Raw genomic sequence first — 24,920 nt, forward strand, 5'->3', positions numbered from 1 at the left:
TCAAACTGGGGGTCAAGATCCCTTAGGGGGTCATGAGGTGATTACATGGGGGGGTCGCGAGCTGTCAACATCCACCCCAAACCCAGCTTTGCCTCCAGCATTTATAATGGTGTTAAATATATAAAAAAGTGTTTTTAATTTATAAGGGGGGAGGGTCACATTCAGAGGCTTGCTATGTGAAAGGGATCACCAGTAAAAAAATTTGAGAGCCACTGTTAGACGTAGGGCAAGGCTACAGAGGATTTCCTAACAAAATGCACTGCATTCTGCCAATGATACGTCAAGCAGCCAGATGTTTAAATATGAGTCAAGGCATAAACTGTTAATTTGTTAAAGAAACTATAAAGATAATATTGCATTCATTATTGCAACTATAACTATAATATTGCAACTATAAAGATAATATTGCATTACTGATAGGCTAATTAAATATAAAGTAAATGTAGAAGATTACCAAATTTAATGGATTGCTGTTCAAAAACAAGACACTAAAAAGCACTTGACTAAAAAGCAGAATTTTAACTAAGTATAAAAAACTGTTAAATGTGTAAATTATACTTCCAAACACAATCAAATAATTTGACCAATTTAACCTTCTATTCCCTCTCCATTTCCGCAGAATACATCTATAATTTCTAAGGTGCCACATCACTTGATCTCTTGGTGATAAGAGCAACAGCGTCAAGGGAAAAATACAACCAGATTTAAGACCAGATCCTGCAGTCATGAGGGAAAAACTCTCACTGAAATCAATAGATGTTTAACATGCATAGGACTGAATCCAGTGTTATCCCAATATCAAAGAGCTTTGTCTATATCACATGGACAACAAAAAGGCAATCACCCTAGAAAGCCGGAAGCTAATCCATGCCTGTTTTCACAGAGGTGTCTGAACTGGGGTAGGCATTTTAGGATGGAATTTCCCTCCACAAAAGAGAAATATGCATACATTACAAATAACCTCAGATTTTTTAAAGTTACATATAACTCTAACTTAAACTTTAGTAATAGCTGCTACCAATGCTGACATCACAACAGATACTGTACATAGAACAAGTCATAAGGGGATCCTGATTGTAGCAATAGGGTAAAGAGAGTTTACAATCACCATAGTTACACCTTACACAATCCAGTCTGACTAATTTAGATGATTTGTCACGCATTCCAAGCAACAAATACCTGTGTCTGCCCCGCACATGAACATTCATGTTGCACAGAGAGAGTTTTAAAACACAGTGAAATAACAAAGTTTGTACAAAGGGCTGTGTCTATATTGTACTCTCTCTTCCTAAAGCTCTTCCTTGTTCCCAATCATATAAAGTCATCACATTTTGACTTCTAATTGCTATTAAAATCCATTATAAATGAGCTCTTTATAACATACCCATCACAGGCTCCCATCAGACACCTTGCACAGAAAGGAGCAGTGTTGGAGGGGAGTATATAGCCAGCACTAAGAGCACAGGCATTCACTAAACCAAAAAAAAACCCCAAAGAACCCATTTTATTAAAAGCACAACACAGACTGACGCCCCGTGAAACTTAAAACTTATGCCTAAGGTTATTGGAGACAGAGAAAAACAAGTTACAAGAAGCATCAGCTAGAGACGCCTAGGATGACAGGAGTCTTCTATCTGACTCCGAGACAGGAGGCTGGATGTTAGGAAGAGAGATGGCACAAGAACATTTCGCCCTGACATAGCACCTTTCATCCTGCACCACCCCAAAGAAACGGGAGACACTCAGCACCCCGGAGCCATCGGCGGGGAAGGTTTAACCTCCACACAAGACAGGCAGGAAGGGGACCACGAGGATTGATACCCACCGCGCCGGGTTTATTTCGCCTACCTGGGACACACAAAGTGCTGGCCTGAAACCCCAAGGACGCGGAGCCAGACCCCGGCCTGCCCAGCCCAAGCCAGAGCCCAGACCCGGCCCGTCCAACACAGAGCCCCAGCCCAGCCCAAGCCAGAGCCTCCCCGGCGCCGGCCCGCCCAGTCCCTCCGGGTCCCTTCCCCCTGGGTACTCGGGGCTCAGCCCCCCCCCGCCGCACGGGACCCCCAGCAGGCCCCGTCCCCTCCCCACAGCCCTGACAGCTACCGACGGGCCCCGTCCTCCAGCTGCCAGCCCGAGACGTGGCGCCGCTGCCGCCTCAGCCGGGGGAGGGGGAGCGGTGCAGCGCGTTTCTCCTCCCCCGCCGGAAGGGCAGGCCGCAGGGCCCCGGAGCGGCGCCAGTCCCCGCCGGGTCTGTCTCCCTCCCACACCCAGACCCTCCTTCCCCCGACTTGGGGCGTCCGCGGCTCGGGGTGCGGGGTCAGCGGGGCAGGGCGGAACGGCTGAGGGGGGCCGCTGTTTCCCCGCTGCGGGGACCGGCTTTGCCGGCACCTTCCGGGATGGGAAGGGAGGGGAGGTCTCCGCCTTGTTGTTTGGGTTGGTGCTGCTGGCACTGGGTGGTTTGTTGTCCCCTCCTCCCGGCCTGTGTGGCGCTATATCACGATGGAAGGTCTTGGTCTGACGACTACGTCTTCTCACGCCTGCTCCTCCCCTTCAGCATTATAATGGGGCCGTAGGCTGTGTGTAGTTCATGTTGACACTTCTTTATTCTCTCATGCCAGGCGTCAGGGCTTCCCCCAAGTCATGTGAATGGAAACCTCCTTGTGTAGGACATTTCAGACTTGCTCCCTTCATCCCCTACTCTCTCCCCACCACTTCAGTGGTCATAGTAGTGGAAATCCGCTGAATTAGAACTCATACAAGCCGAGCAGTCTGATCCCTGCCTTTGTAAGTGTGTGTGTGTAATAGCACACTCATCTGCAAATGCCTAATGGTGACAACTAATTTACATTTATATATATTACACGCACTTTATGTCGAAAAGAAATACAAGGTACTAGCTTCGTTTTCCATTCAGCGGGTTTTGCAATTTCAATTTCTGTTAGGCTGACCAGATGTCAAGTGTGAAAAATCGGGGGGGGGGGGGGGGAGAATAGGTGCCTATATAAGGAAAAGCCCCAAATATCAGGACTGTCTGTATAAAATCAGGACATCTGGTCACCCTAATTTCTGTTGAACTGCTCAACCATCAGAAAAGTTCAGGGCTTTTTTTCTGTTCACCTGTCAAAGAGAACCTGGAAGTGTTTGTCATTGATTGATCTGAGACAGAATGCAGCAGAGGCATTTGGCAATTTGGGGAGGGTGTCAAATTGGGGGCACATCACAACTTCCGGGATAAAAAAGGTTTGGCATCTACCTATAATTTATTTTAGACATTTTAAGATGCCTTTTTAATTTGTTTCACACATCTACTTTATCATTAATCAGTGGGTTTCACTAACAAAATTGTAAACGTGCCTTCAGGTATTATTTTAGTAACTCCTAATAGCAATGTCTGATGTGTCATTTGCACAGAGATTTTAATGTTACCCCTTTTGACCTGAGCATTTTGTGCATAACTGGGATCTTGCAAGTAGTTTTTGTTAGCAGGAAATACTGATGGTGGAGTCAAATATTTCTTTGATGCAATCCTGTTTATTTATAAAGAACATACAAAGTCCTGTTTGTTTGTTTTTAACACTGTAGGAATGAAATAACATTGAGACAGTTTCCTAGCTCAGTATCCCTAGCCTCTTTTTCAAGCCTGCACACTACCCAAAAAGCTCACTCTCAACTTTCTCTTTTTCACATTACAAAGTGCTTCTCTGTCTGTCTCTCACTTTCTGCTCCCTCTTCTGGCTGTGTCTTCTCTCATACATATACACCACTCCACACAAAAAATAACCAGCATAACTCCTCTTCCCACATAACTGTTTCTGACCAGCCTTTTATTTGGCTTTTAGGCAGTATCTACTATTGTTTCAGCTATCTTACTCTAGAAACAGAGAAATTGTTTTGTACGTTTATCCTGAATGAAGGGCAACTATTGCACCCCCCCAACTTCAATGAGATTTCACCCAACCCCCAATATACATAATATTAATAGATAAGATATTTTAGGCCCCAATCCTGCAAACACACCTGTACTTTACACACATGAGCAGTTCCAGTGGGCGCAGTTTGACTACCTGCATTCAGAAAGTTAATCATGAGCATTAGCAGAATTAGAGTACAGCTAGTTTGCAATAAAAAATGTCTTTGCTTATCAGTATTTTAGTAAAGCAACAGAGAATAGGAAAGTTGGCATGTTTGTCACTAGAAAAGACTCTCCAACCTAGCTACAGATAGGTGATGAGAGCACCTCGCTTTCTTAGCGCCTAATAATGAGGTGGCTCCATTCTTTAAACCATTATCTCCCATGAGGTGGGAAGGAGCATCTCTTCTCTCCCCCACCCCTTCAGAAGGCCTTTCCCAGCATCTCTCTCCCCTTGATGGAACACACTTCTGTCTGTTGTTCTTGAGCTCAGTTGCAGGACCACTGAGCAGAATAGATCAGGCAATGTGGTTGCTGCCTGTTTCCTTTCAGGCCACAACATTAATTTTAGCAACTCCCTAAGGCACACATCAGCTTTCACTCTGCCTGACAATTAATCACCCCTAGACAAGGTAGATTTGGGCTCTTTCACTCCTTGCAGTAATTTTCTTTGTTAATGTAGGATTTCTTTTGAATTCTGGGTTACATAAGAGCATAAGAACTGCCATACTGGGTCAGACCAAAGGTCCATCTAGCCCAGTATCTTGTCTTCTCACAGTAGTGAATGCCAGGTGCTTCATCAGGAATGAACAGAACAGGTAATCATCAAGTGATCCATTCTCTGTCGCCCATTCCCACCTTCTAGCAAACATAGGCTAGGGACACCATCCTGGCTAATAGCTATTGATGGTCCTATCTTCCATGAATTTATCTGGTTCTTTTTTGAACCCTGTTATTAGGGTTATCAACTGCTGTCACTGATTATCATGGAAGACTGATGGTGAAAAAAATCTACCCTCTTATCAAGCACATCTCTCTGCCAATGCAGGATTATTCCCCATAGTACACTTTCCAGAGTCTTGTCCAATTGTAAATGTCCCAGGCACTGGGTTTCCATTACATTCCTAATAAGTTGTTCCTTAGCCTAATGTCAATCTCTGTCACAAAGCTTTCCTGGATAGTTGGCCTACATTTTCTTTCTTAATTTCATCCCATTACTTCTAGTAAAAAGAGATCTGTTGACTTCAAGTTACATATAAAATTGCTTTCATCCTTCCTATTTTTGTGCTGCAGCAGTGCCTACAATTTCCACTTGGGTCCACATTAGACTGGGAGCTATATACATGCATAATAATGGACAGTCTCTGTCCTGAAGAACTTGCTGTCTGATTTGAAACAAGATGCAACAAGTGAGTTTAACAAAGAAAAGAAGGGAAGGGAGGATGAGAGTAGAAAAAGAGGATCATATGGTTGGATAGTTAAGAAATTGCACACTTGGTTCCAAATCATAAAAAAAGTCCTAAATGAGGTATTACTGACTGACACACACCTACCTACGGTGGCTGGATGATCTCTTCTAAGCAACACAGTAAACTGGGTCCTGAGGAAGAATTTGAAGGAGGGTATTGTAGTTGTCTTCAGACTAGTTCAGGAAAGTGATCCAGAGATATCCTCTGTTGTGGACAAGGTAACAAATACAATACTGTATTGATGGGGGACCATAAGAGGACCTAAATAAACTAGACTTAAGTCCAAGGAATAGCAGTTTCCTCCAATTCTCATAACTTTTTCTAGAGTAGATGGATAGTAAGATGGGAAAGACCTAATATATATAGAAATTGTTCCATTTCAGATTAATTGGTTTTCTGCTTTCTTACCAGTAGATCATTTTATTCTGGAGATATCTAACACAGCAGAACTACAATTCTCAGTGCTCTGACCCAGCTGTTTATAAGCCCTGTAATCTAATTCCTTTTGTTAGGTGTGTCCACCAAGTAGGAACTGCAGTCTGTCTATGTGCAAACATTTAACAAACAATTTGTAAACCATAAAAGTGGGCTTACATGCTTGAATAAGAAAATGCTCAGCAAAATTGAGCCTGGATTAACAAATAAATTCTCAATGAATTTGAGAAGAGCCTTTGAGAAACTGAATATATGGGAAATTGTTTCAAATTCTTTGGGAGTGATCTCTGATGGGTGTCTGTCCACAAAAGATGTCAAAGAACCTATGGTGGGAAAAACTCAGATGTCTGGTTCTTAGATTTATCTATTTCTGAAAGAATGTAAAAAAAATTGTTGCCTTTCTCCAGAGCACTCAAAGTAACAAAAATTAAGGCCTGGAGGTAGTCACTAAGGTAGCATTCCAGTTTCAGTATTTGCCAATCTCTTCCTATCAGCTTTGAGCAATCTTCTCTGAGACAGTTAATTGCTTGAGTAAAGTTCTGACTAGTTCAGATTTTACTTTTTGGTCTGTCATGTGGCCAGGGCCGGTGCAAGGAAGTTTCGTGCCCTAGGTGAAACTTCCACCTTGTGCCCCTCCCACCCAGCTAACCCCACCCCCTGTGGCAGCTAACCCAGCCCCCCACCCGGGGAGCCCTTCACCGCCCCCACGGCAGCTAACCCTGCCCAGGGAGCCCGCCCCCGCAGCAGCTAACCCCGCCTGGGGAGCCCCCCTGCTGCAGCTAACCCCGCCTGGGAAGATTCCCCACCCCCCGCAGAAGCTAACCCCGCCAGTGGAGCTCCCCCTCAAGGCAGCTAACCCCGCCCGGGGAACTCCTCCCTCCCCCCTGTGGCAGCTAACCCTGCCTGGGGAGCCCCCCGCCCCACCATGGAAGCTAACCCCGCCTGGGGACCCCCCCCCCGTAGCAGCTAACCCCACCTGGGGAGACCCCTGCCATGGCAGCTAACCCCGCCTGGAGATACCCCCCCACGTCAGCTAACCCCGCCTGGGGAGACTCCCCCCATGGCAGCTAACCCTGCCTGAGGACCTCACTCCAGCTCACCTCGGCTCCGCTTCCTCCACTGAGCACGCCGACGTCGCTCTAATTCTCTGCCCCTCCCAGGCTTGCAGCGCTGATCGGAGGAGACTTAGAGCGGGGGCTGTGTGCTCAGCGGAGGAGGCAGAGTGGAGGTGATCTGGGGCTGGGAGCGGTTCCCCTGTGCGTCCCGCCCCCCGTTACTGAGGGCGGCCGTCCCCGCGCCCACCGCCCCAGCTCACCTCCACTCCACCTCCTCACCTGAGCGGGCTTTTAGGTGCCCCCAACCACCAGGCACTCTAGGCAGCTGCCTAGTTTGCCTAAATGATTGCACCGGCCCTGCATGTGGCACTGAGAACCCCAGCCACAAAAATAACCATTTGCTTGGAGACAACACGTATTGTCACAATTAAACAGTACACAGTAGTATGTAGCTATAATGAACTTAACAGTTTATTAAAACAGGAAGAGAATTTTTCACATGAAAAAATATTTATTAGTAATATAGGTTGTACCAACACACTCTGACAAGTTAGCTGTTTAAAAAGCTAGGGGAAGTCCAGGGCTAGTACAAAACAGGAGTCGAAGTGCAGAGATTCCTCAAAATCAGAAGCGAAAAAGACTTGTTGAGCCACTTCGTTCATCTCTCCGTGCTACTGCAGCATGTATTCTTGTGACATCAAATTCAAGGCCTGAGCTCCCAGTGCTGACAGAGGCTGGTATCCTCTAGAGACCAGATATTTAGTTCCTGAACGAGGGAACATTTCAAATCATTTTCAAATGAACCTGAATGGGCAAAGTTTAATGTGACATTGAGAGGCTACTCTGTGGATTGCATTCAGCTATCCTCAGACAGAGACAGTCATGCCGCAGAGCCTATGAGGGTGACAGACGGAAAACAGAGATTCTGCAGGAGTCCCACTACTAAAGAACATAGACTGCATGCAATAGCTCACTCTTATAATGATTAGGCAGTTACCAGGCAACTGGTATGATGCTTCCATACAAGCAATGCAATGGTTTTTGGGTACTTGAAATAGCTCCCCTTAGCAGCCCCAATAACTGGAGAAACACTTGCTCCCTCATTAAAATGCCAATGGTACACAGCTGCATCTTCCTCCAGCACTCCCAAGGGTCCAATTGTTTTGTATATGTAACATGCATAGTATTTTAATCACAAATGGATTAATCTTCAGAGCACTCTAATCAGGTAGTTAACTAGCCCAGTGGTTCATTCTATCTGTTCAAAATTGCAAATGTATTCTTTAATCAGATAATTCGGAGTCTGAGCCTCATACTGCAAGGTGCCAAGAGCGGTCTGCAGGATGCTAGGCACCCTCAATTCCCAATATGTTAGATAAGACTTTGGAAAGTCAATAGGACCCTTTGTGACATTTCTTGACTTAAATGTCGAGGGTGGGGTGGGCTGTAACTCACTGCAATAATCTCAGCTGAAAACCTCTCTTCTTTACTTACTACTATTTGCCCTTTTCCCTATTACTTCAGGAACTGACCCTGCAAAGAACTAGGGAGGTGAGCAGTCCTATTAAGTTCAATAGGACTATTCATATGAGTTAGTCTTTGCAGGATTGCAGTCTAGATCTGTAAACATGTTATTAAAACCATGTAAAGCATTTTAAGATACAATCTGTTTGAACATATTTGCACCATATCTTTATTTTGTATTTATACTCAGAATTGCACCAGTAAAGAAAGGAATGTGAGATCTTGCAAGTGATAGGCCCTGGATGATAAACAGTTTGTATTTGGCCGCAGTCATGATTCTCACAGGACAAAAGATCATAAATATATCATTTTCCGCCCAGCTTCTCGTCAAAAAAAGCGAAGTCAAATGCATTGGAAAAACTACATACCCCTCAGAGCCAGTAGGTGTCTCTCTCTGTGTACAGTCCAACAGACATTGTGTGTATTGTCCAGTTACAGAAGTGGATTTGTTTTCGTAATTATTTTCTTAACACAGATCTTGTTCGCTAACCACCACCAACACTATGTGCATGCTTCAGTCCCCTGAGCTTATTAGATTTATTTTCCCCTTAGACATTCCTCTTATTTGCTTCTATTCAGTCTCCAAGACCCTTTCCGCTCATTATGTATTGGAAAGAAAAACCTGCCCTGACCACACACAAAGCACAAATGGTTAAGTAACTAACCAGCCTGGCACATTGTATTCAGCCTCAGGCATACAGTTCCCCATCACATCTCAGTGAGGGGGAAATATTTATTTTGTACTAAATGTGGAAAATAAAAACCAATTCATTAAAATCTTTAGGAATGTCATCATCAATCAATCATCATCAATGATCAATCATCAATCATTATGGCCATTCTTATGAGTGCTTACATATCTAAAGAAGTATACTCGCAAAGTTCTTTCTCCATTCCTCAGGTCATAGGAATCATTTTTAAAAACCATTATTTGGCTTATCCTTCTAACAATAAAGAGTTTTTACATTTAGTTCTGTAAGTACTAGTCTACTGTTCATGATCATTCTAATCTCTTTTAAAAGTGAATTTCACAGTTGTGAGCCACTTGTTGAGAATATCTGGCTCTGTGTGTGTGTCTGTGTGTGTCTGTGTGATGAGGCTGACAATGCCATTGTTCCAGGCAAACATAGCTGCCATGGGAGCTCATGATCCTCCTAGGAAGGATGGTTCCTTAGGTAATTCAGGCCAGTCCTGTGAAGGGGTTTCACAATGAACATAGAAGCCCCCATTAAGACACAGTAGTTAATGGGGAGCCAGTGCAGACAGCAGAGTACTTTTGTTACTAGGTACAGTGGGCTACTGTAGATAGGGGAAGAACTTTAGGACTTAATCTTATAAACTATTCTGCATGGAAGGCACTCTGGGGTCCCACTGCACATCTGGAGGCATATTGACTTTACTCACATGGGACCACTTGCAGTAGGAGTGCTAAGAAGGATGTTCAAGTGTGGACATTGGGCATGCCAAGGATTCTCTTTGGCTAGAAAAAAAATTGACTCAGTTGCGTAGGGGGAGTTTATAAACTTAAACATAAAAAGAAAATCTTCAGAGATTCATCAGCCCTACCTAGATGAAACTACTAACTTTAGATTTGTAATTCTGAGTATTTAGTAATTAGGAAGTTACAGTACAAAGTGCAGTGGAGACAGATCTGTGCTGCAGAGGGATGGTGGGAAGAGCAAAGAAATACTGAAGGGAATGGAGGAATAGATGGGTCTGAATACAGCTTAAGCAAGAAATGAGAAAGCAACACATTTGTCTGTGTGGTATATGTTAGAGGTCTACTTTCTGAAACTACAGCACAGTCCACATGGCAGCCTATTCGCCTTGAAAGGATTATAGGTGCCTGCACTCAGATAATCCTTGGAAAGGAATCCAACTAACAAGGAAGTAAGATCCTTAAAAAAGAGCTAGAGTTGGACGTGTTCTCCCTTTCCTTCAGATACTTTTTGTAATATTATTCCAGTCCTTTCAAAACAAAGAAAAATCACTCTTCTGATACCCCTTTTTGCTAGCCCTTGACTTACATGCTCAGCAACTGCACCTAAGCATAAGCAAGCACTAGATAGAATCTCTTTATTTACTTCTGCCACACTGAGTCTCATGTGGAAAATAATATATTCTTTGTTTGAGGAATTTTTGAAAGCTTAACATGTATTTATGTTGACAGCTGAGACTTACCTGTGTTAGAAAAGCAATGCATCTCAGTCCTATGCTATAAACAACAGACTATGCTTTGAGCAGGAGAGCTCTGTTGTAAAAAATATGCTGCAAGACTGCCAATTGACAGGGAGTGTATTTATCCAGAATAGGTCCTATATAGTAACACAATACATTGTAACTGACAGGCAACTCATGGGAACATTACACAGAAGGAGCAAGATCTAAAATTCAAACCTAAACCAAGGTGGATCTGGAACAAATGACTGACAACATCTTAGCTCAGGAACCAAAATATCAGTTTCACAGAATCTTTCTAAAAATAAAACAGTGAAATAATAATTCTCTGCACATAGAAGTCCTGCAATTGCCAATCTTAAGGCAGGCAGGCAAACCAATTTATCTATCAAACTGTTTCTAATGTTCCATCACCAGGATATCTGGGTATCAACAAATGCAAATCCGCACTCCTCCTCAGGGAGGCAATACAATCTAGCAGAAGAATGAGCACAGATTGAACAGTCAGAGTTCTGATTCATAACTATGGCTTTGCCACTGACACTCTCCATGGCTTTGGGCAGCTCATGTCATTGTTCTTCCCAAATTCCCTCATCTGCCAAACAGGGTGGGGGAATAACACATCTACATCTCAGAGCTGTTGTGAAGCTTAATTAGATGGTGTCTGTACAGCTTTTGGAACATGTCAGTGCTAAGTGCTAATTTTTTTTTTTTAAACTGATGGCACATCTCAAGCACAGAGATGTTAAGTAACTTGTCCCAGGTGACACAGCAAGTCAGAGTCTGAGGTAGGATTAGAACCCACATCTGCTGACACCAGGACTGAGGAAGGTATTTATTCTTGTTCTTCAGGGAACATAAGAATTGATATACCAGATGAGACCAATGGTCCACTTAGTCTAATATTGACCAATACTAGAGCTTTCAGGAGAAAGTCCAAGAAACCTCCTATTGGACAATTACGGAATAATCTTCCTATGAGTGGAAGCTTTTCCCCTAAAACCAGCTATTTAGTGCCTGGACCTCTGAAGTCTCCACATGCTGTTTCTTATAAGAAGGTAATTCAACAATACCAAAAAACAAATCAAAAAACAAAAAAACCCACCAGCATCAACCACAACCCACAAATTCTTCTAAGGAACCTTATTTCTTCACCAAATACTTTAATTTCTAAAGAAATGTGTTTTAATTCTTTCTAGAGACAATTACCATTAACTCTAGCAATCAGCAAAAACAACAAGGAGTCCTTGTGGCACCTTAGAGACTAACAAATTTATTTGGGCATAAGCTTTCGTGGGCTAGAATCTACTTCATCAGATGCATGAAGTGGAAAATACAGGAGCAGGTATAAATACATGAAAGGATGGGAGTTGCCTTTCCAAATGTGATAATTCACTTAACAGCAAGATACCAAGGGAGGAAAGATAACTTTTGAAGTGGTAATGAGAGTGGTCCATTTCAGACAGTTGACAAGAAGGTGTGAGTAACAGTAAGGGGAAATTAGTATTGGGGAAAATAGGTTTAGGTTTTGTAATGACCCAACCACCCAGTCTTTATTCAGGCCTAATTTGATGGTGTCCAGTTTGCAAATTAATTCCAGTTCTGCAGTTTCACATTGGAGTCTGTTTTTGAAGTTTTTTTGTTGAAGAATTGCCCCTTTAGGTCTGTTATTGAGTGACCAGAGAGACTGACGTGTTCTCCTACTGGTTTTTGAATGTTATGATTCCTGATGTCACATTTGTGTCCATTTATTCTTTTGCGTAGAGACTCTCTCCTAGGGGGTGGAGACTCTTTGGCTTTATAGAGATGTCTACACTGTAAATGAAGGGGTGATTATAGTACGGTTAGGCTTACTTATACTAACTTTAATTGATATATCACAGGTAATAATAGCAGTGTAGATGGCATGGGCTTCAGCATGGCCAAGCAACCAGAGTACAAGCCTGCCAGAAATTTTAGGTATGTACTCTGGTTGCTAGCCAGTGCTGAAGTCCATGGCACCACGACTACACTGCTACTGCCACTTGTGCTAGCTAGATTAGTGGCTCTTATGTACCCTGTCTGCATTATGGGGCCAGAGAGAAAAGACAGTGGAAAACAGAAAATAATTACATCAAACATAAAACCACTATATGTTTTAAAACTCGCCTGTGCTGTGATGCCTACAACAAATTTGACAATGGTTGTGCAGCTGGTGTGTGGTAACACTGCTTTTCATGCAGTTTTATCTTATTGATTCCTTGTGCTCCACATATCTATTCTGTTGTATCCGCCCATTGCCTCTTATTTTATACTAGACTGTAAACTTCTGGAGGCAGGGACTGACTTCTTATTTTGTGTAGCACCTAGCACAATGGGATTCTTGTCTATCATCTGTGTCCCAAGATCGTAGTGCAATGTTACTACTGCTGCTATGTGTTTGGTGGAAGACTAGTTTATATTCTCTTTTTTTAAGAAAACAGGGGTGTGGTGGTGTGATGAAAAAGTCTGTGCTTGCTTGATTCCCCTATTCCTCAAAGAGCTTGCCATCCTATTCCACTTCAGAGAGCAGAGAAAGAGTGGAGCTTCAGCAATCCCAGATCTACACAACCACCTTGTTAGTAGATTATTCCCACATAAAGAAATTGGGCAGCTCTTGTAGGGCCAGAGGAGTCTCTGCCCAACAGCAACAAGGACCTACCAGAAAAATATCTTTCTCTGCTAAGCCCCAGGGCCCATAGACACCCCCTCCCCTAACAGGCACTCACGGCACCAGGATTTGGTTTGGCTGGGGTGGCTGTACCTACTCTTAAGTGTGTCTTATTGACAAATCCAGAATTTGTTAGTGTTCTCCCTAGGGTGACGAGATATTCTGATTTTGTAGGGACTTTATCTTAGATAGGCGCCTATTACCCCCTACCCCATCTGCAATGTTCACACTTGCTATCTGATTATCCTAGCTCCCCCACTCCCGAACTGTCAATCAGTGAAATTACCCCCAAAGAACCGCTGTGTACCAAGGGGGGGACGGGGACATCCGTGCATCTCTCTCTCTCTTTCTCTCTCCCTCTCACACACAAACGACACCCTCCTCCCGGCTTTCAACCCTAGTAGCCCCCTGTGAGTCTCCCCCACAGCTGGAAAAATCACGCTTGGTTTCTCGCCGGCTGAAATTCCGCTTCCTTTGCATCCTGCTGCTTTGGGGGGCACAGGGCAATGTGTGGGCAGGAAAATGCAAGACCTCTCTCTCTTGCCCCATACACCACCCCCTTCCAGCCTTCCCCCCTCCCCCTCCTCTGCTGCAGGTGACTCCCTGGAGGAGAGGGGGAGGGGGAGAAATACAGCGCAGGAGGAGGGAGGGAGTTTAGGAGTAGGACAGAGGCAGGGAGGAAAAGGAGGGAGGTCCAGGCGGGGTGAGGGGGGGTAGGTATTAGGAACAGCTGCTCCAGTCTCCGCTTGCTGCAGCCAGCGCACAACAGGCAGCAACAGCGCACAGAGCATCAGGATCCAGCCAGCATGGATAAACCTTTCGCCCAGTACAGCTCCGGGTGGCTCTTCCTGACAGCTGTGGCGCTCTGCTTATGGGGTGCCAAAGGCAAGGTAAACGGGCTGGTTCTCCCCTCTCCCCTAGGGGCCTGCCCTGCTCCCCGCTCCCCCAGGCTTTGGGGGTACAGCTGCGGCTCTGTCGCCGCTGGGGGGGGAGCGGGTCTGGGGTTGGAGCAGGGGCTGATTTCGCTGGAAGGGGCGGGTGTGGGTGGGTGCTATTGCCCGGGCATGTCTGGCTGATGTTGTTTTTAAAGGGGCTGGATGGGTTAGTGGTGGCTCTGAGGAGAGGGAAATGTTTGATGTGTAAATAGTGCCCATGGTGGGGGGAGGAGCGGGGGGAGCTGCTGCTGCTTTGTCACCGCTGGGCGATATTTAACCTATTCCTTTTCTAATGTAATAACACCAGCCTCTTCCCCCTAGCCCACCCCATCTCACTGCCTCGCCTCTCTACTAACTGCCCTGGGATGTGCGCAAAGTTCCTTTTTTCTTTTAATTAAGTCGCAAGTGCTTGACCACATCTCAGACCTAATAGTCTTTTCACACCTTGCAGCCAAGGCAGTCGTTGGAAAGCCCGATTAGTGCTCAGTAGGAGGGACTGGTAAGATGACAGTGAACTGCTGGAGCCAATTAATTAGTTCTGAAACTGACCGAGAGCTCCTGGCTCTTGGCTGTGTCTTGAGAGCCCCTGGGAGACAAAAGTCATGCCACCTACAAGCTCCCGGGGCTCTCAAGCTAATGATCAGACTATATATAAAATACTGCCTATTTTCCAAGAGCTGCGCTACTCACCCTAATACTTTGGAATGGCATCAAGTGTTGCTGTCCCCATTGTAGAGATGGGAGACCTGAGGTCTCCTGGTCACAGGAGCACGACAGAGCCAGAACTAAAACACTAGTGTTCTGACTCCAAGAGTTCATGCTGCTGAGGTGGGGGTGCCACACAGGAGAGTCATTTGTGGCTTTCCGAAGCTCAGAGCAGCAGGGGACTAGATCACCTCTAAACTACCCTAGGAGCCAATCTGCCAACCAGGGATTGCCAGTGCAGTGCAAAGGGTTCGTAGCAGGGCTCAGCATTGAGCCTAAAGACTTGTTTCAACCACTGTACTACACTACTGTACCTCTTTTTCCTGTTAATTTTAAAAATATTTTGATGTCTCTGTTTGCTTGTGTTACTGAAGTGCCCAAAACATGCTTGGTGCTGTATAGAAAAATAGAAAGCAAAAGTCCTTGTCCCAAAGATTTTACCTATTATGTGACTTGCTTTTCAAACTGTGTATTCTCTACTGTGAATACTATCATTCTCAACAATTCATTGTTTTATGTTCAGATTTGCCCAGGCACACAGCTAGCTTGTAATATCTCGCTTTCATGTCTGAATTATTGACCTCAGAAATGCAGAATGGTGAAATTTGAGATTGTAGAGAGCACAATGTATACAAAGGTAATGTAATCCCTTGGTGTAACGTATCTTGTACTCATTTTTGTATTTATATCCCATATTTGTGCCTTAGCAGGCTGAGCAGTGTGCAGGAAACAGTAAGGGTTTGTTTACATAAGGTAGGGTATGAATTTAAACTGCTATAGTTACACCTGTATAATTCCCCATGAGGAGTTATTCTAAAATAAGAGTGCCTCTTTCCAGTTTAGTTTGTCACTTTGGATGGGTTTAAGGTGAACTGCAAAAAGCCACTTGTATTTTGGAATAAGTGTGTTCACATACAGAAATTATAGTGGTTTCATTATAACTAGAATAATAGTAAGTATAACTAGAAAAATCTCCCAGGTACACAAGCCTTAAGGCTGAGGATTCAGATATTTCAGATATTTCATACAGTTTCCCCTTATCTATACTTTGGAGATGACTTGAGGAGAAGGATTACTAGTTTATGATAATATATTGTGTATAAAATGGGCCAGAAAAAATAATTTGGCTAATCCAGACTCTGGATTGTGAGGGTATTACACACACAATCACACACTAGTTACCAAAAAAATAGCCCCAAACATATAAAAGCAATAACATGAAATGAAGTTTACAATAGAAATTACAGAACCTAACCAGTAGAATTAACCTACCCTTTGATTTAGTGCTTTATAAAGCCCTTGAGACATATGGATAGCCTGGTGTAATCACTTGCTTTGCTATCTATTATTACTTCCCTAATTATGTGCATGTAATCCAGAATACGAACAGGGTTTAAACAATGTGACTGGCTATGTGTGGCACCTCCCCTAAAGGGACACAGGTATCAAATGGGATATATTAAATAGGTAGGGCCAGAAAAGCATCAGCTCTCTGGTTCCTTTGGGGAGCTTGAATATGTGCATATCCTTTTGCAATGTACAGTCATTTGCACAAGAAATGGTCACTAACCATTTTGATGAAATAATAGGCAATCCTGGTCCCACTGAAGGCAACAAGACTTTTGCCATTGACTTTAGTAAGAGCAGGAATAGTGTGGAATCTTCATCCCCTGTCCCAACCAACTTGTCATAAGAAAAGTTGCATGTAAAGCTCTCTCTACACTACTTAAAAAAATTCTGCTTTTTAAATTTAGGATAACTAACACGTTAGCTAGCCTGCTGTAAAATCCCAGTAGAGATAAGGCACTGTAATTTTACCACAGGATTGACCTTGCCTGGTTAACCATGAGTGGGAGGGTATAGCATTGACTCACCTAACAGATGCTTTGTCTCTACGCTCTCTAACAGGATTTTATAGCAAGATAACTAATGTATGGTAGTTATCGTTCTGTACAAATTAATTGGATACTCATATGGAATTGCATTATTTACTAAACAAGGTACATAGCTTATTATCTGTTTTGTTAATGTGGATGCATACCTCTCTGGTCCAACTGCATGCTTCTGTTATCAAGCTGCATAATTCACTAGTTGTCTGATTTTTTTTTTTGCATACTTCTGAACTAGTTTGTCACTGTAATTTCTTCCATATATTAGATGGAATTAGTGTTAGCTGAGTTACATGCTTCTGCGTGTGGGTGGGGCATGGAAGAATGTTTGCACAAGCTGTATATTTTGGTAGATGTAAAACAGCTTTGCTGATCAACTTCCATTGTTCACACACTTTGAAATCTAGCAGTCTGATTTCCTTTAAGGTGTTTAACCTAGCTATGTACTGATTTTTAAAGAAGCGCCCTCTTTAATGGTAGCACACTGAATCCGGTTGCAGCTTCCCGCATAGACATTACATCTTGTGAAGTCAATTTACCTTTTTTGATCGCATATAGTCTGTAAATTTGCATGACAGTGCAGGATAACTTTCTTCAGAATGATAGCTATGCATCTATTCAAGTCTCACTAACCTCAGCCGGCATCCTGTAATGGAATCTCAGCACAGGCCTTTGAAAACTGTCTTGCAGCATGTGTGTATGTGAGACCGCTGAACTTGCTTGGTATTATCAAGGATTGTGTTATGGTCCTCAAACAGGAAGTCTCATTGTTTTTTATCCTTTTTGATTGGATTTGGATTCTTAAAGAGTGGGACTTGTAGTTTTCCTCTAGGCTGATGGTTCAAATCCAGTTCAGGTTAGCAGAGAGAAAAACTCTTTCCATCTGGAAACTGTATAATGTCCTGCAAGAAATGAATTGTTAGGTGGTGTCCAGTTCACATCATTAAAAATGATGACCAGAATTGATACTAACTGGTCCCCATGTTGGTTTCTGTACAGAGGTCAAGGATTGTGTGGGCCAGAGAGACTGAACTGCCCTTTCACCCTTGGAGATATTCTGTCCAGGTCACAGCTGAGACGCATTGGCAAACCCATGTGGAGAAACTTGGACTGTTTGAAGCTTGTATCTGGTTTGTGGATAAATAGAATTCTGTCTCCAGGAATGTGAACCAAGCACTACATTAACAAGAAAAAAAAATGTTAAAAATCAAATGAAGGAGAAACTGAAGAAGTGGTGGAGTCTGTTGTTCCCGTTTATTTACAGCAAGTGGAACAAGATCTGAAGATCAATGGATTGTTTATCCTGGAGAAAATATAACTTTGAAGTCAAACAGATAGCAGGGCAGTCAAAATTCCTGTTCTGTGTGAAGTACAGTTCTGTTAATAAAATCCTAAAAGAGAAGATCTCTATTTATCCAAACATAAACCCTCCTGTGATATACTGCTATTCACTTGCTGCATTCAAAAAGAGTGTTTAATTTAAAAAAAAATACGAAAGCGGTCTTCTGCTATCCCAGACTCTCTAGCTAGGGACTTGATCCCACCCCATTGAAACCAGTGGGAATTTTGCCATAGTCTTCAGTGGGAGCAGAATCCTTCCCAAGACCAGTCAAGTATTAAAAAGTTCAACTACTGAAATATGCACCTCAATTAGCAAAGAATGTGGCCTGATTAGTAAAGTGTATGAAATTTCAGCTACTAAAGTCTGCAGCTGATCAACAAAGCGTGCTGGACAATTGGCAATGTATCCGGAATCTCAACTACTGAACTTACAGCATCCTGCCAGATCAACCAAGCATGCATCTGAATTAGTAAATTATGCAACTGGAGCAGCAAAATATTCACCTTAGACAGTAGAGTATGTAAAATCTGAAACACTTGAAAGAATGCACGATAGTTAAAGTCTATTGCAGTTCAACACAACAGTAGGAAAAATAGGTAGCTCATTCAAGTATCTCCGGATGTGTCCTGTACTTAAAGAATTCCCCTAGCTAAAATGACAGCTAACTATTGGATAGTGGAAGTGATAAAGAATAGGGCTGCTAGTACTAATCTGGTTTTCAGCCAGGTGTGTTGTGTTCTGCCTTGTATTTAGCTGTGATCCTGAGTACATTTGCCAGACCTGAGAAGAGCTCTGTAAGCTCTCTCACCGACACAAGTTGTTCCAAGAAAAGATATTACTTCACCCACCTTGTCTTTCTAGGTGTATGCGGAGTTATTTTAGTGACACTTTAACTGGCTTTTCAGTTTCATATAATTATTACTTTAGTAGTCACTGCATGAGTACACAGAACTTTAGAAATACATAAAAGACAGGTTACCAGCTGAGACAAGATGTCTTCAAAGAGGCTAAAGATTTCCCTAGCAATTAGCTTAAGGACTATTAATCTCTCCATTATCTGTGCAACTGTGCAGTAGAAATAGAATATTATAAAGTTTAAATAAATCTGGTAATATTTTTACTTTCCTCTTTGTTTACTCTCCTCTTTTAGCTTTCCTCTTTGTTTACAATACTCTCATATCTGCTAGCATTGCATTGACTCGTATTTGCTGCATGGAGTATTGGGATACCCAGCCTATCATGGTAGCTAATATACAAGTCTATAGTATTGTCCTACTTCTCAAATCCACAGGGGGAATTCCCTAACATCCTGAAGCCAGAAACTTGATTGCCCCAATCTTAGTGTGTACATATAATTAATTTAATAAAATATTCTAGCTACAGTATTCGATTCTGATCTCCTGCAGTTGCTTCTTAAATTTTAAATTCTCCTCTCAACTCCTTGTAAATTATATCACTTATTTTTGCATATACACAAGGAATGTGGGTTGTCTTGATTAATCAAAATGTATGGTTTCAAATCCCTATAAACAACTTGTTTATATTTGGAAGTCAATTTTTCTATACTGTCCACCTTCAGAAATGGAATGTATAACACTTGTTTTGTAGTGGCATGGCAATAGTAACTTTTACTATACTGTTCACTTCAGTACACCTCAAATTTGGACCATTATTTCATTTGTTATATAATAAATCTCTGCTTTTTTTAACCAACTCCAACTGATATATACAACCGATTTGCAATGAACTTCTTATTTACAAAATTTCTGCTTCATTTCCAGGTCAGTTCAATGAATGATCCCATTTAGATATTTTTTCCTGTCTCAAATATTTCCTACTGAGTCCAAATCGGTTCCCTTAAAACATAATTGATTTAGGTCATTGAACTATTATTTTTCATTCGTTAGTCTGCATCTTGCCACGGGTCTGACTGGTATTTCAATTAGAACAATGTAGGAAGGTTTTTCTCTTAGAGGATAAAGTTCATGAGGAGGTTCTGAAGAAATAAAATCCTGGAGTCTGCATGCCTAGTTCCAGGCAATTTTATGTGTGAGAGAATATTTTGAGTCTAGTTCTTTCTTTTTAACATCTCACTGATCAACAATGTGATCCAAAGACCTTTTAGTCCTCATGACTCTAATTACTTAAACATTGAAGAGGCTGAAAATGGAAAAGACTTGTAAGGTTGACTTCAAGTCTTGCATATCACATGGGACTCTCTTTAGAGTTGACCATAATTTTTTTTCCCCATCAAGACCCTGATGTAGATCAAGAGGCCAAGGGATGTAACTTAGCAGGGAAGGAATCATGAAATTATATGGAATCACTTACATTATAGAAGTTAATGGGGTCCTGCACCACTAGAGATACAAACTGTCCTTGGGATGAAAACTGTAACCAAAGTCCCTTCTAACTCTCTGATAGTTGTCCAGCTTGAAGCAAATGATCCCATAGCATTATCTGAAAAGAGAAGGGGACTCTGTCTCCTCTCCTGTGGTAACCAAGAAATACTGTAATAGTAGAGTGTGGTTTGTTTTTTCTTCTTTCACATGACAGACATGGGGGCATTAAGGTTTTTGTTTTGCCTTTAAAATATTGGGTGCCAAATACTACGAGAAGATGGATACCAAACACTGGCCTAAGTGGAACAATGATTAGGTCTAGCATAGCACCTCCTAGAATCACAGAATGTAAGGCTGGTGGGGACTCAAGAAATCCTCTAGTCCATCCCACCCAATCCCTCCCATGCTGAGGCAGGACAAAGTACCTCCACCATCCCTGAAAGGTATTTATCAAATCTGTTCTGAAAAGCCTCCAATGACCGGGATCCCACAACCTCCGTTGGTGACCTATTCCAGTACTTAATTATCCTTAAAGTTAGGAAAAACTTTCTAATATCTAATCTAAATGTCTCTTGCTACAGATTAAGTCAATTACTACTTTCAGTGGCCACGAAGACCGGTTGATCACCGTGCTTTTTATAATATCCCTTAACATATTTGAAGACTGTTACCAGATCCCTCCTCCTATGTCCTTTTCTGTGTTGAGCATACCTCATTTGCCTACATGATTGCTCTGCTACTATGGTTTAACTTGTGAATTTTTAAAACCCTGTAGGTTGTTTTTTTCAAAGCTAAAATGCTGCAGTAGTACATGGCTCTGCATTGGCTCCTTAGGACTATGCACACTAAACATTAAATGCCAAATTTACTGATATTGTTGCCTATCATTAGTACTTGAATCTTAATTAGATGGGAGGAAGGGGTTAGGCTGTGCCTTGAGTAAGAAAGGTGCTAATAGAACTAAATTATTTTCTGCTTGGACAAGTCCTTGAATATTACTGGTGAGTCTATAGAATCTTGAGTTATGTGTAGACTAGTTATACAAAAGTTATTCTGTCAAATTATTAACTAGCACCTTCATCTCTTGAAATCACTTAGACTCCATCTGAGAACACCTTAATCCTTGTTACAGCTTGTAGTAGTGAATTGTCCAGTATTGCATTCTGCAGTAAGGTGCATCCCTACTCATTCCATCCTCAATAAAACATACATGAAACATAGTGAGAAGTGATCCAAGTGGTGTGGGTGTGGGTGTGTGTGGTGAGGGTGCATGGATCAGCATTCACGTTGCACTCCCCGTTAGTACCCTGCCCAAGCCAGGGAAGCTAATGATCCAACCAACGGACCATACGATAAGAAGAAGAAGTGTGAGAAGAAAAAGCCATTTTCCCTTTGTGTGCTTCTTTTCTTTCTAGGAGCCAGCTCCAAAGACCACTGAAGTCAATTACAGTCTTTTCCTGGATTTCAGTGAGTTGGGATCAGGCTGTAGGTGCTGCTGACTATTAGTAGTAGTGGGACACTGAAGAAGTGGGTCACTCAGCCCTTCATCTGTACTCAGTGTTAGGTGGAGACCTTTAATAACAGAACAGTCATTAATACTTTGCTTTCACGGCACCTTTGTTTTAGGATTTCAAAGAGCTTTACAAATATCTAAGTAAACTAAGAGAAACTCATAGTTCTGAGGAGCATGTGGATCACCATTACTTCTTAAGTATAAGGCATGGGTGGGAATCAAAGCTCCAAACAAAGGCAAGTTAATTAGATGCAAGCAATTGATGACTCAGCCATAACTTGTTACTCTGTCTGCATTTTCATCCAATTTTCTTCTTATACTTTTTTATTAGCTGCCAGATTGCAAAATCAAACCAAAAGGGAACATAGGTCTCCATTCAGAGCTATTGCAGAGTTGAGAGTGTCTTTCTAAAGTGGACAGATCACCAGTCCCTTACTTATCTTCAATTTACCTGATGGGCAGGAGCCCTCCTGGGTTAATTGCCTGTACATGTTCCACTTAGCAGCTGCCTTGGTTACCAAACATACTTCAGCCCAGAGTGATAGCTCAGGCCCTTTTAAAGGGATAATTTTCAGGGTTTGCATAATACATGGGACCTCAAGCTGCTGGAACTGAGGATCAAGCCATGAGTTGCTAGTCCTCTGGTCCACTGCCAACAGCATAGGTCTGTGTGTATGTGTGGTGGGGAGCGGGTGTCTGACTGACTGCGAGTTGTGTTTTCAAATGCAGTTAAGACCTGCCTGTTTGAGTTTCAGGGCCCCATGTAGCTGTTTGTTTTTAAGGTTGGCCTTGACAATGTCAAGTCTGGTAGGCTGAAGGTTTTGACTTGCTTCTAAAAGTAACAGTAACTTATTCCAAGTTTCCTGGTAACTTGAAAGAGAGAGAAGAAAGGGCATCTGCAAAGCAGATTTATTAGGAAAAATAAACTGCTCTCTGGTTGGGACCTTATAATAACAAATTCAATGTCAGTTTTTCCTCTGGCTGCAGTGCCCCTGAGGCTTCCTCATTTTCCACCTCTCTCCCTTCCCAAAATAGTCTGTCCTTGTGTGTAGGCTGTAAAGTGAAATTTACAAGCATCCTGCTCTCTGAAGTCCTGGCAGAGCAGGAGTCTTGTAAATTTCCCTTTACAGCACACACAAGAAGAGATAAGCCCAGGCACAGTGAGGTGGGGAAAAGAGTTGCCATTTATACTCTCACCATTTGAACTATAACAGATTTTTGGATACCTAGTGAATTTTAAAGTGTAGTTATAAACAAAACATTATTTCCAAAATTGTGTTTGTAAGTATTAAAGAATCATTATAAATGTCCTCTCTGTAAGGCTCCCTCGTCCCTATTTCCTTACCTTGAACTTGTTTCCTTGAATGACAGGAAGAGTATCTGAGGAGGCACAGTAATGATTCTGTGGTGCAAGTGGTGAGATGGAATGTTTGCAGATGAGCTTTCACATGTGGAATGTTTTCTTCTCCATATGGTTTTATAACATAAACACTCAACATGTGAAACTTCCAAAGTGCCGTGATGAAGAACAATCGCTTCATGTGGTTGAAAAAGAAATCCAAGCTCAAACTAGCCTTTGTCGATTTGCAAGGCACTTTTATGTGCGTATAGCTGTGGATTTTTTTTTTTTAAAGCTCAAAACCTTTTTTGGCCATGAAAGAGTGGGTGGGTGTTTTGTTGACTATGTGGTAAAGGCTTGAAAGAGACTTACCCAGGTAGTCTGTTTCTGCTTTGATAATTTTTTTTATTTTAAATTTTGAACAATGGAGCTGTATGTGGATTAGTCATTTGAATTTTCTTTTAAGAAACAACTTCCATAACAAAAGACTACTTTTTAAAAAACAAACAAACAACCTATCCAAATGTATCTTCACAGACATACACAGCATATATTGACCTATACTGGACTACAAACAAGATTATTTTACTGCAACTCTATAGATTTTGGTTGGTGTACATTTTTCTTTGTTGCTGAGAAGTTTAAACACATTCTGACCATGTTCCCTTACTCTTTAATTTGAGCTGCTTTGGCGTGTTCAATTTCTAGAAAATGAAAACCAGATTGACCTTCTGAGAGTTCCTTCTCCACCCCCACCAATTTCCACCAGCCATATCGTTTACTATTACATTTTTCTATGGTGTGTTGTGTAAATTTTGTTAATTGGAGCTCAGTATTGTAGGAAAAGGACCTAAATTGACCTATTAAAGCCCTGAAGCAAATGATCATGGCATCTTGAACTCTTCATTACAACAGTTTACTTTTGTTATTTATGGTGCTCCCATCAAATTCATGATTATTTGCCTGAGGAGACTCTCTAAATGATGCCTTTGTTTCTCTTTCTGAGGCATTAATTTTTTTTTTGAATGAGAGCACTTGGCATTGTATTTGCATCAAAAAGTGGGGAAAAACAGGATGGCGGCTTTGTATGAAGGTAGGATCTTGTTTGATATGGCATTTTGCATCCAAATCACAGAACCTCTCTAAAGAAAGCAATACACACTTCAGCAATTCCCAGACCCAATAGGGTTTGAATCTATTGCATTTATGGTCACACCAGAACTAGTTTTCCCACGGATCAGCCATGAATTTTGGGACTTAGAAAAAGTCTATGAGAAGACACCAGTTGTTTTTGTGAACTCCACGAACACCACCACTCCATGGTGTCTGTTATCTTACATATGTTGTATGCTTCTTTATAGCTGTCAAAAGTTTGTGTGATGATGAGAGGGAAAAACAGTGAGCAAAGACTACTTGCATCTGCATTGAACTTATTGTACGACCCTGGAAGTTTATACCATATGGTAAGCCTAGTTTGTGTGAACTATTAATGAGAGACAGATTTTTGCTTTTAATACGGATCTTGTTTGCTAGTTAAAAGTTCTGTCCTCCCCCACCCTCTAAGAATGGATCTGGAAATTCTGCTTCTAATGTAATAC

General features: G+C 42.2%; 2 protein-coding genes across 2 annotated transcripts in view; one reads left to right on the forward strand and one right to left on the reverse strand.

Annotated features, from left to right (window-relative positions):
• Nucleotides 1–2,023, reverse strand: part of GOLGA3 (golgin A3) — a 37,464-nt gene extending 35,441 nt beyond the window's left edge. Inside the window, exon 1 of the mRNA XM_050924077.1 lies at nucleotides 1,849–2,023. The gene's annotated coding sequence lies outside the window, so the exon portion shown is untranslated. The remainder of the gene's footprint in view (nucleotides 1–1,848) is intronic.
• An 11,963-nt stretch (nucleotides 2,024–13,986) lies between these two features.
• The window catches only part of LOC127034977 (uncharacterized), a 43,143-nt gene continuing 32,209 nt past the window's right edge, over nucleotides 13,987–24,920 (forward strand). Inside the window, exon 1 of the mRNA XM_050924384.1 lies at nucleotides 13,987–14,147. Coding sequence (XP_050780341.1) covers nucleotides 14,064–14,147 — 84 coding nt within the window. The 5' untranslated portion in view covers nucleotides 13,987–14,063. The remainder of the gene's footprint in view (nucleotides 14,148–24,920) is intronic.

The sequence above is a fragment of the Gopherus flavomarginatus genome, chromosome 15, assembly GCF_025201925.1.
Source record: "Gopherus flavomarginatus isolate rGopFla2 chromosome 15, rGopFla2.mat.asm, whole genome shotgun sequence".
Classification (NCBI taxonomy): Eukaryota; Metazoa; Chordata; order Testudines; family Testudinidae; genus Gopherus; species Gopherus flavomarginatus.